Source organism: Carassius carassius, chromosome 20, assembly GCF_963082965.1.
Source record: "Carassius carassius chromosome 20, fCarCar2.1, whole genome shotgun sequence".
NCBI lineage: Eukaryota > Metazoa > Chordata > Actinopteri > Cypriniformes > Cyprinidae > Carassius > Carassius carassius.
Genome location: NC_081774.1, coordinates 17,030,950 through 17,049,099, shown reverse-complemented (window position 1 = coordinate 17,049,099; position 18,150 = coordinate 17,030,950). Strand labels below are relative to the sequence as shown.

At 35.8% G+C, this 18,150-nt stretch overlaps 2 protein-coding genes across 4 annotated transcripts in view; both read left to right on the top strand.

The window, feature by feature from the left end:
• Window positions 1-2,204, top strand: part of ppp2r3a (protein phosphatase 2, regulatory subunit B'', alpha) — an 81,022-nt gene extending 78,818 nt beyond the window's left edge. For all 3 annotated transcript variants that reach the window (XM_059501910.1, XM_059501911.1, XM_059501912.1), the window contains one exon: window positions 22-2,204. In XM_059501910.1, the coding sequence (XP_059357893.1) occupies window positions 22-118 (97 nt within the window). In that variant the 3' untranslated portion in view covers window positions 119-2,204. The remainder of the gene's footprint in view (window positions 1-21) is intronic.
• Window positions 2,205-7,779: 5,575 nt separating this feature from the next.
• fndc3ba (fibronectin type III domain containing 3Ba) overlaps window positions 7,780-18,150 on the top strand; it is a 148,005-nt gene continuing 137,634 nt past the window's right edge. Inside the window, exon 1 of the mRNA XM_059501909.1 lies at window positions 7,780-7,937. The gene's annotated coding sequence lies outside the window, so the exon portion shown is untranslated. The remainder of the gene's footprint in view (window positions 7,938-18,150) is intronic.

Genomic DNA, 18,150 nt, shown 5'->3' with positions numbered 1-18,150 from the left:
GTTGCACGCTTGCTTTTGCAGATCTTTTGATGACGATTACGAGTCAGATGATCTCACGGTCTCCTCAGACATTGGAAATAAAATGGATAAGCTGGTCATATCTGATTTATCGGCATAAGTCGCCGTTTTTGTACGGATAACCACCATGCCATATTTTTCCTCACACGTCAAAAAGGGAAAACATTTTTCTACATTTCATTAAGGACATTTGTGTGTGTGTGCATGTGTGCAATAGAACTAATTCTAAAACCAAAAGGCTTCAGACACCCACAAAAAGGCTTTATGTGCAATATGTCTTAACATGTAAATGTAAACTCATTGTTTTTCACTCTCTTACCGATAATCACATCCACTCCCCTCAAATTAAACTGCCGGCTGGTTCCATCCACCCTTCACAAAGACTTTGATGTGAAACAAAAGGACTTTTTTAGTAACTTTAGACAGAGTTTAGAATGTGCTTTAATGTGAGTGAAACTATATGTAATGCTGCCATATATTTTTAAAGGGTGGGGAGGAAAACTAGAGAGACTTTATACTTGTGTGCCACGCAACACAACGAAACTAGTTCTCTTGACTAAATCAGACATTTAATCATGAGATCAGCACATGTCCTATGCTATGCTTTGTTGCACATTATGTTTAAGGGACGTGGCAACGGTGCAAACGTGTTGCTCCCAGTGGTCACTGATGGTATTGCATGTTGTTGCTTTAAGAAAAGACTAAGTTGTGACTTTTACAGTGTTTGAACTTAAGACAGCAAACCTCCATTTACATATTTCCAGACGAACTGACCAGGACAATCTTAAGACTTGAAAGTACTTTTTGGAAATGTCCTTTCTCAGCTATATAATGTGTTGAAATGGCCATGCAAACATGAAATATATATATATATAATTTCATCATGCTTTTCATCTTTGTTGTACAGAGACATCTGTCCTGTAGCATTTTGTGTATGTATTTAATTCGCCTGTAATCAGGTAAAGAGAGGTGTAAAGCACTATTTATTTGGCTTGGGCATTGTTAACGCACTGTTTAAGATTATACAGAAGACCACAGTCCTTCTGACCCCTGGTTGATCACTCAATCATAATTCAGTGCTCATGTACTCTCTTCTACTGTTGACTCATGCAATGTACAACGAATTGGAGTTGCAAAAATAACCATCTCAAACTATTCTGCCTTTGGTCAGTAAACTAATACCACTCCAAACACCACAGAGCAACAGTGTTTACAGGGAAACCAACATACGCTTGCTTATAGTCCTCTGCCATTAAACTGGGATTTTGAGAAAGTGTTTATTTAATCTAAAATGACACAAATCAGCTTTAACAAGTGACTGTCTCTTAGTGCTGGCCAGCCTGATCAGTGTTTTCAAATGTCTCTCTGTGTGCCTCCACTCCATCACACTCTTTGGTTTATGTAATTAGTGTAATATATTTATATATGTGAAGTGGTTTTGTTTGGCCAGCCATTTTCATGGTTTACCAGTAGCTTTTTCTTGTACTGTAGTCTAGCTCTTTTTTGACCTAGGACATTTATTTTATATAGCCACTGTAAATGTCTTTGTATTTTATTTTTCCCATGTGATTGACTCTGCCACTGAGTGGTAGGGTATGTTTAAATTATGATATATCTCTAACTGCCAGTGTTATATAATGTGCATTAAGCTGAGTGAGCAGGGGCTTTATGAAGGAATTCAATATGAATTCATTGACAGGTGACAATCAACTGGACATGTTTCTGCCAATAATGACATGCAAGTAGCACTTAGAAAAAAAAAACAGCAATACAATACAACTGTAGTGTGTTACACTTTTATTGAGACAATTAGATATTGAGATGAAAACACAAAGCTGAAACTAAACTTGACTAATGCTACAATCCTGGTTCATTTTGACCACTAGCACATTGACGCTATGCAAATCTGATCTTCTGGACAGCTATTGGCAGCTACAGAAGCTGTAAAAAACAAAACTTGTTAGTGTGCGATTTTTCTTCTTTTTATCTTTTTTTGTGTTTTATATCTTTCTATGTGTTCTTTTTTTTTCTTTTGGACTTGATATGTCTTGCTTGCAGATGGTGAAAGATTGGACTTAAGTGGTGCAATCTCTTAAGTGCTTTGATGAGATGGCTCTGGTGTTCGCATGAATTTTCCCTTTTTTTTCTTTTGGAAAATTATGAAAACAAATAAAAATGTCAATTTATACAGTGTCTATAGACTATTCATTGGTAAATGACAAGGAACAATAATATTAATAGGGATAGTAGGGAGGTGCATGTGCAAAAAAAAAAGAAGAAAAAAATTAAAATTATAAATATATTGATATAAATATATATATATATATATACATTTTTTAATTTATTTATTTTTTATATATAATATATTATCCTCTTATGATACACAAGAGGCCTGTCACAGAGATGGCACACCAGAAAGCTGCTCTGACACTTACTGCACTGTATTGCTTATGTACATATTCATATTGCATTTCTCAACTGAAATATTTGTGATTAAATGATAAATAAAATAAATTATAATAAAATATTATCTTTCATGTTATATTAAACTATAAGATATAATTAGATTCAAACTTTTAAATATTAATAAAATAAATATGGCACTTTGAAAGCTCTTTTCATCAATTACATTAATACAGGACATTGTTATTTAAAGGAATAGTTCAAATTTGCTGAAAATGTACTCCCCCTCAGATATCCCAGATGTAAATGAATTTGTTTCTTCAACAGAACAGATTTGGAGAAATTTAGCATCACTTGCTCACCAATTGATCCTCTGCAGTGAATGGGTGCCGTCAGAATGAGAGTCCAAACAGCTGATAAAAACATCACAATAATTCACAAATAATCCACACAACTCCAGTCCATCAATTAACATCTTGTAGAGCGAAAAGCTTGTTTATAATAAACAAATCCATCAAGATGTTTCAACTTTAAACCAAAATACAAGCCCATAATGCATGACGCTTCCTCTGTTGTCCTCTCACATCAAAAATCCACCTTCATATTTTCAGAACTGATTCAGACGAGATGACTTTTCACTGGAGCAAGCGTTGTTATGGATAGAAGACTAGTATTTTAGCTGAAAAACAATGGTTTAAAGTTTAAAATGTCTTGATGAATTCTTACTAACACAGCATTTCACTTCACAAGAGGTTAATTGATGGACTGGGGTTGCAAGAATTATTGTGATGTTTTTATCAGCTGTTTGGACTCTCATTCTGACGGCACCCATTCACTACAAAGAATCTACTGGTGATTTCTTCAAATCTCATCTACAATTTTGATGTCCTGACGGTAGGTAGTTTTGGGTGAACTGTGACTTTAAATAATGAATATCCTACCTAGACCATAATCATAAGGCAACCTATTTTCCAATCTGTTATAAACACAGTGGATACGTTCTATACATTAAAAAAAACGTATACGTATACCAATCTGTTATAAACACAGTGGATACGTTCTATACATTTAAAAAAACGTATACGTATACCAATCTGTTATAAACACAGTGGATACGTTCTATACATTAAAAAAACGTATACTATACCAATCTGTTATAAACACAGTGGATACGTTCTATACATTTAAAAAAACGTATACGTATACCAATCTGTTATAAACACAGTGGATACGTTCTATACATTAAAAAAACGTATACGTATACCAATCTGTTATAAACACAGTGGATACGTTCTATACATTTAAAAAAACGTATACGTATACCAATCTGTTATAAACACAGTGGATACGTTCTATACATTAAAAAAACGTATACGTATACCAATCTGTTATAAACACAGTGGATACGTTCTATACATTTAAAAAAACGTATACGTATACCAATCTGTTATAAACACAGTGGATACGTTCTATACATTAAAAAAAACGTATACGTATACCAATCTGTTATAAACACAGTGGATACGTTCTATACATTTAAAAAAACGTATACGTATACCAATCTGTTATAAACACAGTGGATACGTTCTATACATTTAAAAAAACGTATACGTATACCAATCTGTTATAAACACAGTGGATACGTTCTATACATTAAAAAAACGTATACGTATACCAATCTGTTATAAACACAGTGGATACGTTCTATACATTAAAAAAACGTATACGTATACCAATCTGTTATAAACACAGTGGATACGTTCTATACATTTAAAAAAACGTATACGTATACCAATCTGTTATAAACACAGTGGATACGTTCTATACATTTAAAAAAACGTATACGTATACCAATCTGTTATAAACACAGTGGATACGTTCTATACATTAAAAAAACGTATACGTATACCAATCTGTTATAAACACAGTGGATACGTTCTATACATTAAAAAAAACGTATACGTATACCAATCTGTTATAAACACAGTGGATACGTTCTATACATTAAAAAAAACGTATACGTATACCAATCTGTTATAAACACAGTGGATACGTTCTATACATTTAAAAAAACGTATACGTATACCAATCTGTTATAAACACAGTGGATACGTTCTATACATTAAAAAAACGTATACGTATACCAATCTGTTATAAACACAGTGGATACGTTCTATACATTTAAAAAAACGTATACGTATACCAATCTGTTATAAACACAGTGGATACGTTCTATACATTAAAAAAACGTATACGTATACCAATCTGTTATAAACACAGTGGATACGTTCTATACATTAAAAAAAACGTATACGTATACCAATCTGTTATAAACACAGTGGATACGTTCTATACATTTAAAAAAACGTATACGTATACCAATCTGTTATAAACACAGTGGATACGTTCTATACATTAAAAAAAACGTATACGTATACCAATCTGTTATAAACACAGTGGATACGTTCTATACATTTAAAAAAACGTATACGTATACCAATCTGTTATAAACACAGTGGATACGGTCTATACATTAAAAAAAACCACGTATACGTATACCAATCTGTTTTAAACAGTTTCCATAAAAACAATCCCTGAATTGATAAGAAGTTAAGCTCTTACATTTAATCTCTCAAATTTCTTATAAGTTTTAATGAAATTGTCCCATCAGACAATTAAATTCTCCTATTTTAAGACATAAGAAAATCTTCCATCAAATGGAAATGGACAAATTCCCTCGCAGGATTGAAATGTTCCCCTTAAACAATGATTGATAATAAAAAAAAATTAAAAATACTCTTTTACTGTGGACATAAAAAGATGTGTATCTAATGTGTTTTATTGAACAAAGGCCTTTTGGCAAATTCTTGTAATCTGATGTAGTGGAGTTAAGCAGAATGATTTCTGAATTCTGGGAAGGAATTCAAGCAGTGAAACCTTCTTGAAACTGTCTTCTGTTTTTCACTGTGCGCAATTCATTTGTTTCTGCTGTTTTGGTCTCCAGAGAGAAGTCTCACTAAAGAATGTTTTCACATTCATTCCATCTGCAAAACGCTCTTCCAGGTGTCTATACAGGGAAAAACTTCAAGTTTGTCCTGTGCTGTCAATGACATACTACGGTGGGAAAAACATGGTCTGATCAATAAAGCCACAGGCTTTTGTCTGTCTTTTTCTTTTTGTGCATGTCATGAATAATAATCACTTTCCATCCACCTCTTTTCTGGCAGATGTGAGGAGATTGCATTACTCTGGTGTACATACAGAGTAGAAACACATGTTCAGCTGCTGATGGAAATGATTTTAATTCAGTTCAACAGAAAATGCACAAGCTTTCCGCATCGTCCAACCCCCATCTCATTAGAAAACAAGTATTTCACAAGGTGGGGATTTCATATGAATTTGTACAGCTATTAAATGCAAAATTCTGTCAGCTATCAAACAACAATGACTGGAAGTCATAGGAACCTCTCATGTATGTTAATTACAGCATCTACGCAATTCATTTTTATTTTTAACTACCTAACTAACTATTAATGAGCAGCAAATCAGGAAATAATTGAGGCAGAACAACAATAAGTTTCCTTACTGTAATTGGTGGTAAACTAGTAGATCTAATAAGACATTTCATATAATTTTACAGTAAAATACTCTTAAATGTAGTTTTTGGATGTGAAAAAGAAGACATTGAAAAATGTAAATGTAACATGAATTTCCATAAAAAGTAAGAAATTAGTAACTTTTTTATGGAGTAACTCGTTGTATTGCATTACTTTTAACAGTAACTTTCCCCAACACTGGACCTGAGCTGAAGAAAGCAGAGAACGAGAGGGATGTGCTCCACACCCTTGAAGGAGCTTTGATGTGAGAATCAGCTCTTCCTGTTCCAGACGGACACCTCTGACACTCAGGAACTTCAACAGGAGGGAACACCCTATCCTGTATCAGCCAGAAGCTGTCTGTGATTAAGAGAAGCACATATCCGTTCGAAGATGATTACAGTGCCTTATTTACTCCAGATCTCGATCTCCAGGAAATCCCCTGACCATTCAGCCTCTACAACACCAACAGTACTTCACACTGTCACAGAAGAACACCTGGACTCTGCATTTTGAGTCATGATCCATATTTTCACAACACTATATGCAAGACATATAGTGTTGTGAAAATATGGATCATGACTCAAACTTTGTAAATGAAAGATTGGGGCACTTTTTTATTTAAATTTTTTTTTAAGGTGTGCTTGACCTCCACTTTTTCATCAAAATCATTCAGGCTTAAAGCAATTCATTTAAATGCTAAAACCTACCACATCAGTGAGATAGGAATAGTTCACCCAAAGATAAGCTAGTCAGCGTATTCAGTAGGTGGGATGTATTGTAAGTTGTTTCAGAGACATAAGGTATTGCAATAATAAAACGGTGCATTGACACAAAAATGTTTGGTACTTAAATTTTAAAAGGAAGTACTTCTGTCGGTACTTTCACTTAAGCAATGGAGTTGTGTAGCCTACTTTGTCTGCCTCTGAACTTCTGACACTTTTTAATACAATCCTGTTTAAAAGTGTTTGTGTCAGTAAGATGTTATCTGTTTCAATATATTTTAAAATGTAATTTTTTCCTGTGATGGCAAAGCTGAATCTGAAGCAGCCATTACTGTCACGATCCTTCGCAAATCATTTGGCAGTCAAGAAACACGTCTTATTATAAATGTAAAATCTAAAAATGCCACGGTGGATCAATTATCACAGCATACAATATGAGCAATTAATAAAAAGCAGCACTAAACATGCTACAGTATGTTAACAGTAGCTGTGTTCTTCAGGGCTCTCCTGTCCTTCCTTTAACTGTCCTGCTGGGGGCAGCAGACACATTTACAGCGCGTGACCTGCCTGCCGCTGTCAGAGAAGTGAAGTGTAGAACAAGGGGCATGGAGTTTGTTCAGCTGTGCTCCTCTGATTTTGAGATTTTAAAACCTACATACCTACCTACATGATTATGCCATGAGTCACGGACATGCAGTGGACTTATAATAGCTTGCATACTTGAATGACAGTTTAAAGATCCATCTCATGTTCTAAATTTAAATAAAAATAAATAAATAATTTTTTAAAAAATAACTAGTTGTATTAAAAACAGAAAAAGAACTTTTTTGCCTTTACCTTGATCTTGTAAAAATCCATAAACACAATCTGATTAGAACCATTGAACCCAGCATGAATAAATCTTAGGAAAGGTGAGTTTATTACTGCTGGTGTGGTGTATAGTAAAAGCTGTGTCTGTGCGAGTGTCTTTTGAATGGTTGTCTTCGGCTCTTCTGTGAAGGTCGTTTATATGGTTGTTTACGGTAAAAGGGGCAGGATCAAGCTCACATGTGCTGTGGGACATAATTGAGATGGCCGCGGAATCTCCCCCTGACTGAGCGCTGGAGGAGCAGACTGGAGCGGGGATTGCCAAAGTTGTGTCTGGGGTGAAAGTGGAGCTCTGGAGTTTCTTTCAAGATCATTTTATTGCAGCGAGGTGAGTTTTTCTTATCACCTTTAAGTGCTATCTTTTGCCACAGTTCGCGTTTGTGTGCCTTTTCCCAATTAAACGATGAAATATGTTCCTAACGGAAAGTTGCGTGCATTTTTGTGTCTGGATGGCGGTGACGCCGGGAGTCTGGGTTAGTTGGCCAAACCAGGAGAAGAGACCGAAAACTTCATAACTCCGCAGGAAAACTGACAGTTTTGCATGAATTCTTTTTAGAAACCGATATTTGCCCAGAGACGCTCAAAACTCGTCGTGCAACTTTCTAACGATTGGCGCAGTTTACGCTGAATCCCAACTTTGGAATTTTGGGGAGTTTGTGATGTTCTACGTAGCGCGTTCTGTTACGTAAACGTTACAGTTGTCTAAAAACGATACTTTTTAGCTTTATTAGAACGTAATTTGTTAAAGCCATGAGTCTTGGTATCAAATTGTTTAAGTGAAATTCATTTGGGATGCTGAGTCTTTTCATGGGTTTCTTTCCTTGGCGAATATAAGATTCCAAAACAGGCGGTTGCTGGAATGATGTCGAATTATATTTGGCAAAGATTTCGGGAATGATGATTGATGACGTGAAGGATGAAATGAAGGTGGTCAACACCATCATGCCCTAGTATTCCAGACAGCCTATTCTTCTACAGCTGTATATTTTTATGGAGGAAAACATTTTGTGCTGCTGGCGTTGTTCGGTCACATATTGTGCTCGACTTGATACTTTGTTTCTTTTTATTGTTTTGGTTTAATGCAACGCTGTGCATCTTTTCCCCCAAACGTCAGAAAGTACTGATTGCTCCTTCGTGTTGGGAATAAAAGCGCACTTATTAGCAGCTCTGGAAAAAGACTTTTAAAGGTCGCTTTTAATTTCTTGGATGATTTTGTTGGTCACCGAAATAACGCTTTTAGATAGTTTGTGCTATATGATTTCTGCTCTTGCCTGGATCCAGAGGTCTTATTGGAGAGAAAGAAGCACATTATCTGTGAGAGGAGAAATGTGATCTGCAGAAAATGACGTCAGGTTGAAGTTCTCCAGCTGAGTGAGGGATTTCATAACTTTTTCTAAAAATGTAAATGATTGCGCTGGGGCAGAATAAAGAATCCATGTTTTATTAAAGAAATAGCTGCAGAAAAATAAGATGTTGCATTTCTCAGCTCCTTATTATCGTCTTGTTTCTGCAAACCTTCTCAACAAGGGACTGGGGCTAATAGGTGATCATCAGAGGAGGAAATAAAATAAGCTTAGCTATATAAAACAATGGAATACTGGTACAATATTCTATATGCATGTCATTTATCAGTTTTTCTTTTCTTTTTTTCAGCATAAAGGAATTTTCTTAATACTTCCCATTGGGTGATAATTTGTTCTGACCTGCTTGCTTTAGCTCCTGTTACTGTTATCTTGCATTTTATTTCTTTATACTTGTGGGCCAATTTCTTTATACTTGTTTTTTTTTCAGATGCACACAAAGCTGAAATTAGTTTCAATCTTGTCAAAAAAGACAAGTGAATTTATATTAAACAAATTCTGTAAGAGCCATAAATTAAATCTATAAATAAAACATTGGGTTGCTGCATTTTCTGCTTGCATTATGCAGTGCTCTGGAATGTTTTTTCTGATTGGTCAGTTGCAGCATTAAACACATATTTCTGAATAATGCCAGTTAAAGTTACATCAATTTTAATATTAATTTATTTTGTAAATAGCCTTTTTTTTTTTTGCAAAAGAAACCATGTCTGGGTTTATTTGACGATAGTGACCATGTGACTGTACAGTATACTATAGAAAAATGTCAAAAGTGACCAAAGATTGGCTGTTTAATGCTACATATAGATTGAGGACTTGAGTCAAAAAAGTTGAGAATCAATGTTCAAAAGTATGCACTAACTAGGAAAATGTGCTAAAAAATTAGCAATACAACTGTAGTTTTCCATGGACCCACAACCAGCATATATCTGAGACAGTTTTAAAACAAAATATCTGTATTATTTTTTTTAGCCAGTATCTGATGGATCGGCTACGACAGCCAATGTTTCTTCAGTCTAGGTGCTGCGCTGAGAGAGCTGGGATGGGGAGTTAAACTTCCTGATTGGGCATAGCTGCAGGAATGTGCTCTTCCTTTGAGGTCATGGGGTTGTACCTGGTGAGCTGGAGGTCCGTTTCCCCAGGGGCACCTCAAATACCGCACATGCGCTCGTACCCTCCCCCTTCAGTTCCCCATCATCCTGGGAGCAGGACTGTGCTTTGATGTGTGCTGATGTTATGCAGTGCAGCGTGATAAAATCTGTTGTGATTGTTCCTAATTGCAGCGGAGAGTCCACCTTCTTGAAGACGTTTCCTGATTTTCTCAGACTGGTGCCCTTTGAAACAACTTCACATCACTTAGTCACATTTATTGGTCAGTAGACGTTGTAAAATGTGATTTTTTTATTTATTTTTTTTTATCTTGTGCTGGTTCAGAGAATTTTTCTAGGAACGACTCTCTCTATTTTATACTTTGTCTCCATAGCATCCAATGAACTCAATGTCCTTCATCTGCTGTATGTTTTGGAAAAAGATGAGTAGATCTTATCATTAGACTCTCAAGTGCGCTGTTTTCCCTTGACCTCATTAGACAGAGAAAGCCAGCGTCTCTCTAACTGTTAAGCAAGACAGAGCAAGTTTGTATCTGTGCTTTAACCATTAGCGCTTGGGAAATATGCATGTGGTGATGATGTGGCCGTCAGCTGGTCCATGAATCAGGATCCTGCTGCTCATCTTCAATCAGCCAACCACGGCCACATATAGCGTCATTCAGTGGAGCTAAAAGCAGGGTTCTGCATAACAGTAATCATTGTGCTATTGTTTTTATGCATGTCTCTTTTGCGCTCTTAGCATCGTCTTGTTGCATGTTTGTTTGACACAGTGCTGCTATGTTTGTATGTCAGGCATCTTTCTTGGTGATTTACTCTATTGTTGACAGTTGATTTAGATGAAGATAAAAGAGGCCTTTCAACTCCATTTCCCACCGTTTTCTCTAGACCGTTGCCTCTCCACCTAACTGTACACCCGTCACTTCAGCCAGCATTATAAGAGACAAGCTGCAGGATGCTGTTGCTGGATGCCATAATATACCTTATTTCGACTGCTTTGTTTCGCATCTCTTACAACAACGAACTAGAGTTGAAAAAAATTTACTAGTTGATGTAGATTTTAGATATCTTTAGCTTAACATGCTTACTGTTTGTTTAAAAGAGAATGTTGTGTCATTATTTACTCACTCCCAAAGTTGTTTCAAAGCCTGTACAACTGTATACAATGTTTAAAGGAGTTGTGGACCCTTAAGGTGCATTAAATGTACAGTTTCTTGGTGAAATTCTACAGACGGAATACAGTCATTCCAATAGGAATCTGTGCAATCAGGAGATTCACACGAGGAAGTAAAAGATCCCCGTGCAGATTTCACCCATTTTCAAGTTGCTCATGTAAATTCACTGCACTGACCAACAGAAAGTTGCTTGGTTTGAAAGTTACTTCTTTAAACATTCTTTAAAATATCCCTCTTTGTGTTCCATAAATGAAAGTCATACAGATTCAAAATTACACAAGTTTAAGAAAATTAAGCCAATTAGTCAATTACTATAGGCTAGATTAATTTTGTGAGACTGATAACAAAAAAAAACTACAACAACAACAAAAAATACTATAAGCTATAATACATTAACCTGTTTTCAGGCAGTCAGATATGATAACATTTTTGAGTTGTAAAAACCTATGGAAACTGTTGTATTCCATTGCTGTACTTTTAAATGTTTCACAATGCGAAACACAGCTTGGTTTATCTATTGTTTTCCAGTTGGTGGAGAGGGTCAGATGCTGCGGCTCACTCCATGACACTGATTCCTGACATGCATCCACTCCGTCATGCCAATGCATTATTCAAATAGCCAGGCTTGCCCATTTAGCTAAAAGCACAGCGGAAAAACACTCAGTGTTTGGTCAGGTGGCCTCTGGTGTATGTTCGTGCTTTCATTAGCATTCAGAGTGCAGAGATGGCCGCTGTTAGCTGGACGATGGAAACTTCAGATGTGGCAGCAGCTCATTAATGATGCTTTTAGCCAGCATGCATGTGCAATGAGAGCCTGGCATAAGATGCATTTGTTGTGTATTTTTTTGCCACTTTAGCCTTTGCTAACTCCATCTGATCTGTTGTAATTCGCACAATAAGCGTCTACAGTACGTATGCTGTGGCTGATCCCATCTCCAGCTGCCCTGTGCAAACACATGTCAGCAGTGCCACTGTGCATATATTTGTAGTCCCACACTTCTTGTTTTCTTATGCTACCACCCCCCCACCCCCCCCTACCAGCAGGATCTTCGACCAACACCTCCCATAATCCCTCCATCTCACCAGGTCTTGTTAACCCATCCCCCTCCTCATTTGGCCTGTCGCAATAATCAATATATCGACTTATCGCATTGGTCTTAAAATAACAATAAAATTGCTTATAGAAATTATTTCTGGGGCAATATATTGCACAACAAATAGTTGTTGTCGTGACAGGCGTACTCCTCAAGCACTCCCCTTATAGTGTGTGAAATCTGGAGGCCTGATGGAAGATGAGGAATTTCACCCTTTGACCTCTGAGAGCAGGGAGGGGTGGATGGGGGCTATCCATTCTTACTGCCCAGATCTGTTTCAGCCCGGTGAATTTTTCTAGCTAATTCATATTATTCTTTTGGATTAGTACTGCTGATCTCTCTTTGTTCGATAGCCATGTTTTGGATGTGTGAAGTTACCAAAATAAAGTAAGCAGAGAGGTCGTGGGAATGGCAGCCATTGCCAGTGGCATCCCAGGTGGCACTGAAGGAATGTGTCAATGTTGAATTTTCGCTTTCTTCAGCATTCCAGAGTCAACAAGGGGTGAAAAGCCTGCTCCTTAACATTCCTGTAGAGGACTGCCAGTTTTTTTTTTTGATTGCAATAAATTATTTACCTGTAATTTATTTTTCTGTTCCTGTTTTTCGCACTTCATAGGCAATAAACAGCTGATGTTAAAGTTATGTATTGTCAAAATTAAATATAAATAGGGCTGGGCGATATATCGAATATTAGCGATAATATCGGAAGAATTTTGACGACGATGTACAATTTGAATATATCGGGAATATCGAATATTTCAAATTCAAGCATACTTTCCCAAAAGAACGCGCCGAATGTCCAAAAAAGGAACCTGTGCTGACTGCTCTACGCCCCTCTACTACGAGAGCTGTAATGATAGCGGTTGCCAGATAACAAGAGTTTAAATCTCCGAATCAGAGCTCCACTGTTACAAGGATACATTTTCTGCCCGGTGTTTGCTTATTTTAAGCAATCTGGCAACCATGCACACGTGCTCACTCCTCATTGCGGAAGAGCCGCCGACGATAATCTGAAAACACTAACAAGCTGGAATTGAGCGATCTAATGAAAGCGTCGTTCAGCCGATCTGTGTTCTGTCGTGAGATCTCAACTGTATTGTTTGTGATCGCAAAATAAATGCACTTACTCGACCGCTGATGTTTGAATAGAGAAACATAGGCTATGGCCATTTGGAATTACTATTGGGGAATTTCACTGATATGTTTACCAGTTTCCATAATATAGACAGAGAGAATGCAAAAGTCTTTGGTATTCATTTATATATATTTATATATAAGAAATTGCTATGTGCTTCAGCAACTAGCTCCCCATCTAAGAGGGTTTTTAGTGTCAGTAGGAACATAGTTTCATGCCACAGAGCTTCTCTTAAAACCACAAACACTTGACAGACTTGTGTTTTTAGCTTAAAAACTTTAAAAAAAATTAAAATAAAATACTTATCCTAGTTGCATAGTTTAAATTGTGAATTGCATGCACTAAAAAGTTGACAGAATGCCCTTTCTGTAACTGTTACTTAATTTGCACTGCTTCAGTTACATATAGGCCTACATGTATTCATTTAATAAAAAGCAGTAAGTGATCTCTTGGTCTAGATTTTTTAACTGCTTAAATTAGCTGTTTAATCTAAATAGTTTTTTTTTTTTTAATGGGCAAAAGAAAATCATGTTTTATTTTTTATTATTTAAATGCAAATGCAAACATATCGAGATATATATCGAATATCGTAAAACTTTTGACAATATCGAGATATAATTTTTTTTTGTATATCGCCCAGCCCTAAATATAAAGCACTTCAATGAATGAGCAAACGAGTTTTAAATGCTGCTTTCACGTATACATAACATTTATTGGTGGATAATAAATGTTATTTATTTAAAGATAGCAAAAAAATAAATGATACAAAAATTAAAAGGTGAAGTATAGTAAATAAAAAAAAATCTGTAAAATATGTATTTCACATAAATATATAACACTTATTATATTTCTTATATTATATTGCACATTCATATAAAACCATAGGTGATTTTTTTTTTACTTAAAAAAAAAAAAGATAGTAAACTGTTTTTGCATATTGTTTATTAATAATTTTTTCTTTACATTTAAAAAAAAAAAAGTAGTTCTTTTTATAAGTGAATTTAACAACCACTAATGAATATTGAAAAGCATGCATATTACATATTGGCTACCGTTAGTACTTATAAAGCACATATTAATGCCTTGTCTATATAGATCCTTTAACCCTATCCCAAACCTAATCTTAACTATTAAAAAACTACTTTACTAACTATATCAATAAGCAGTAAATTAGGAGTTTATTGAGGGGAAAAGTCTTAGTTAATAGTGAATATGTGTGCCCTAATCTAAAGTGTTACTGATAACCGATGTGGTACAGCATCCTAATTTAGTATGGTATGTTTATAAAGAAGTAGGAAGCTCAGTAAATGCCAGTGCCTTTCTCTCAGTGACTGACACTGATATATTCCTTGTATGGAAGCTGAGTCTGCTGTAATGGTATTTTAGGTGTGTGAGGTGAAGTTGAGGAGCAGGGCTATGTTTGAGTTTTTTTTAGGGTGTCTGCAGATGCTTAGCCACACAGGGAAGGCTGTGTTTTGGCGGCTAGCTGTTCTTTCCCCCAAATGACCCAGTGAGGAGCGACGGACGGGTTTCTGTTTAAAGGCTTTGTGTGCAGTGAGGAGGAAGTGGTTATGTTTGTTTAAACTGAGCTGCTCCTTTGAGCGTGTTTAGCCATGTGGGACAAATGAGCAAAATCTGTCCCCCGATTTCAACACCCTCCACCCCATTCCCTGTGTCTTCCTCCGACTGAATTCATCACGCCGCATTCGGCTGGGGGCTGGGGGAGCCCTGAATGTTGGCCTGGGCATAAGATTCGACCGTTCCAAAGTGTTGACTCATTCAGCATTCCAGGACCATAATATGTCCATCCAAATGTGGACGAAAGTGGCATCTTTGCACTGCAATGTAAACTTGTAGGGAAGATTGTGTGGGGACATTTGTGGTTTATGAGTTGGTGTCTTGAAAAGACTTAGTAAGCACATATCCTATTTTGAAAAATATTTGATTCTCAGTTGATTCTCAGAGTTGTCATTTTTGTGGCTTGTAACGGACGGGAAGAGGAGGATGAATGTGTTTTCTTGAGAAAAGCGCTAATGGCTTAAAAATGGCACCTCTGTGAGTGCAATCCCAAACTTTGTAGAAGCACTTAATACATTTTCTTTGGCTGAGAATTCCTGATTTGTTCAGATCCTAAATCACAATCTTTTGATTCGATTACAATTTTGATTCAGTTACTTCATTTGGGTAGAATTCACTTATAGTGTCCATTGCTAATGCTTATATATATATATATATATATATATATATATATATATATTTAACAAAAATTCTCTCTAGGCTAAGACTTTAAATTATGTTCAAATTAGACTGATTCAAAACCAGTAATTCGTCTTTATGATTATTATTATTAATTATTTTTAAAGGGCCATTTTATGAGTCATTAATTTTAGAAATCTGGCTACATTCATCCTGCTGTATGTTTTTGCTTCCCTTAAGAGCACTGGTTCATAAGAGTTGTTTGTATGTGGAACAAACTCAACTGATCGCAATGCATTTTGCATTTGCAAGCAGCTCCTGAGGACAGCTCAGTAGAAAGCCATTTCTTGCCTTAGAATTTTCATCAAACTAAACATTTCTATATAAATAATGTTATGTTCTAGTTTAGAATAACAGACTAGATAATTTACTTGTAGCTCAGTTTTGTCTAGGATGTTTCTGGACTACAATTGGCCTCAATGTTATCCACTTTCGATGTAAGACAGAGATGATGCACGGCATATATTTAACATTTTAATTATTGAGTAATGCATATTTAGACACATGTAGACTATAGTCTGACTTTGTAAAATCCCACTCTTGCTCTGTTATAACTGCACATGTGAATGGACTGACTGCTTTGGATTAATGTTCTGATCTCCCTCAGACTGAACTCTTTTGTTAAGCTTAAAAAAAAGGAAAAGAGAAGGAAAATCTTGAAGCACAGCCATGGGTATGGAATGAGTCATATTCATGTGTTTGTGGGAGTTAGGCCGCTTCCTCTCAGCTTGGTCTAAACACAAGTTCAGTGTGCCAAAAAAAAAAAAACTCAGGAGAGCTGAGATGTGTGAGCTGTGTGGTGAACTGGCTGTTTCAACTCTTAGTAGCGAGGTGCATATTGGAGGTATTTTAGACATTACTGTTGTTTCCTGTTTGTGGACAGACTGAGTCACTGACAAGTCTAGACCGTCCCACTACAAGAGCCACTGTAGAAATTAGTTCTTTAATGTCACACACCAAACCGCATTCTTCACTTTAAATCTGGTTAGAAGAGGTTATTTCTTCAGAGCTGCATTTATTTACTTGAGCAATGGAAATCTGAGTTTGAAACGTCACACAAAGAGGGATAGTTCACCCAAAAATAACTTTTCTTTTTTGTCCATGCTTTTTTTTCTTGGTGTGTATATATTCACTTATATATTTATTTGAAGGTGTCCTTGTTACAGTGCAATTATACAGTTCTGAGTAGTATTAATTAACTACATGTACTAAGTATATGGGTAGGGTTAGAATTAGGATTTGGCTTAGGCTTACTTGCATGTACTTATGCATAATTAGTTGTTATTATAATAGTAAGTACATGTAATGTTTAACAAGGACACCTTAAAATAAAGGGTTGCTTTTTTTGTTTGTTTGGGTAAACTATCTTTAAGTCTCAAATAATGTACTATTATAGTGCTTGTTGATGTTTTGAATGATCTTTGATATTTTTTTTAAATATATTTTCAGTTTATTTCAATTGAGTAATTTTATGTGCTTTTCTCATTTGTTTAGTATTTCTATTTAGCTCTATTAAATGCTTCACCTTATTTCAGTTAGCTGCTAAGGCAAAATATATCAAATATTAGATGAAGTTTTTAATTTTATTTCATTCATTTTATTCTATTTCGGCTATATTTCTGTAGTTTTAGTTTCTAGTTGACAATAACAACATTGTAATTAATTGACTTGATTTGATTTGTGAATAATGAAACAAAATGAATTGCTCTTTGACTATAAGTATAGAAGTGAATACAAATTATTACCCAAGGAGTTGAGGCTTGGAGACCACCTCAAAGACTTGTGAAAATGTCTGACGCCCATAAGTATATTTTATTATTATGAACCTTTCCAAGTGATCATTATAACATTGTTAAATTACATCAAAACTGTGAGATTGCAGTTCAGTAATATTGTGCCGTGTAGCAGACAGGCAGATGTGCTTGTGTTGCACTGTGGGAAAGTGTTTCTGCAGAAATAAGACAGCCTCTTCCCTCTTCTCTGTCCTCCTGCATTAACAGCTACGTGGCAGTCGCACGTCGGTCAGGGACTTGGAATGAATTTAACTGCCTCCTGGACTTCTTCCTAGTGCACATCCAGATGGTTGGATGAGTTTTCTCTCTCTGTCCTGCTCTCTTTGGCAGTGTCAGGCTGCATTGCTCTCATTGCTTCTGAAAGATAGACTGACTGTTTTTTCTTTTCAACCTTTTTTGTAAAAGGTTCTTATTTTTACTAAAATATCTCTATAGAGTTCCTGAAGGTTCTGACTCGGAAATCTTCATTTATAACAATCTGACCAGTGACCTTTTGCTCCTATGGGACTTTTTGAGTACTAGTTCCTCATCTTGTTGCTTTAGTTTGCTATTATATCTTCTTTAATGGCTTTTGAAAATGGCTTTAAACTTGGCATCTTGTTTGTTGAGCAACAGGGCACTTGA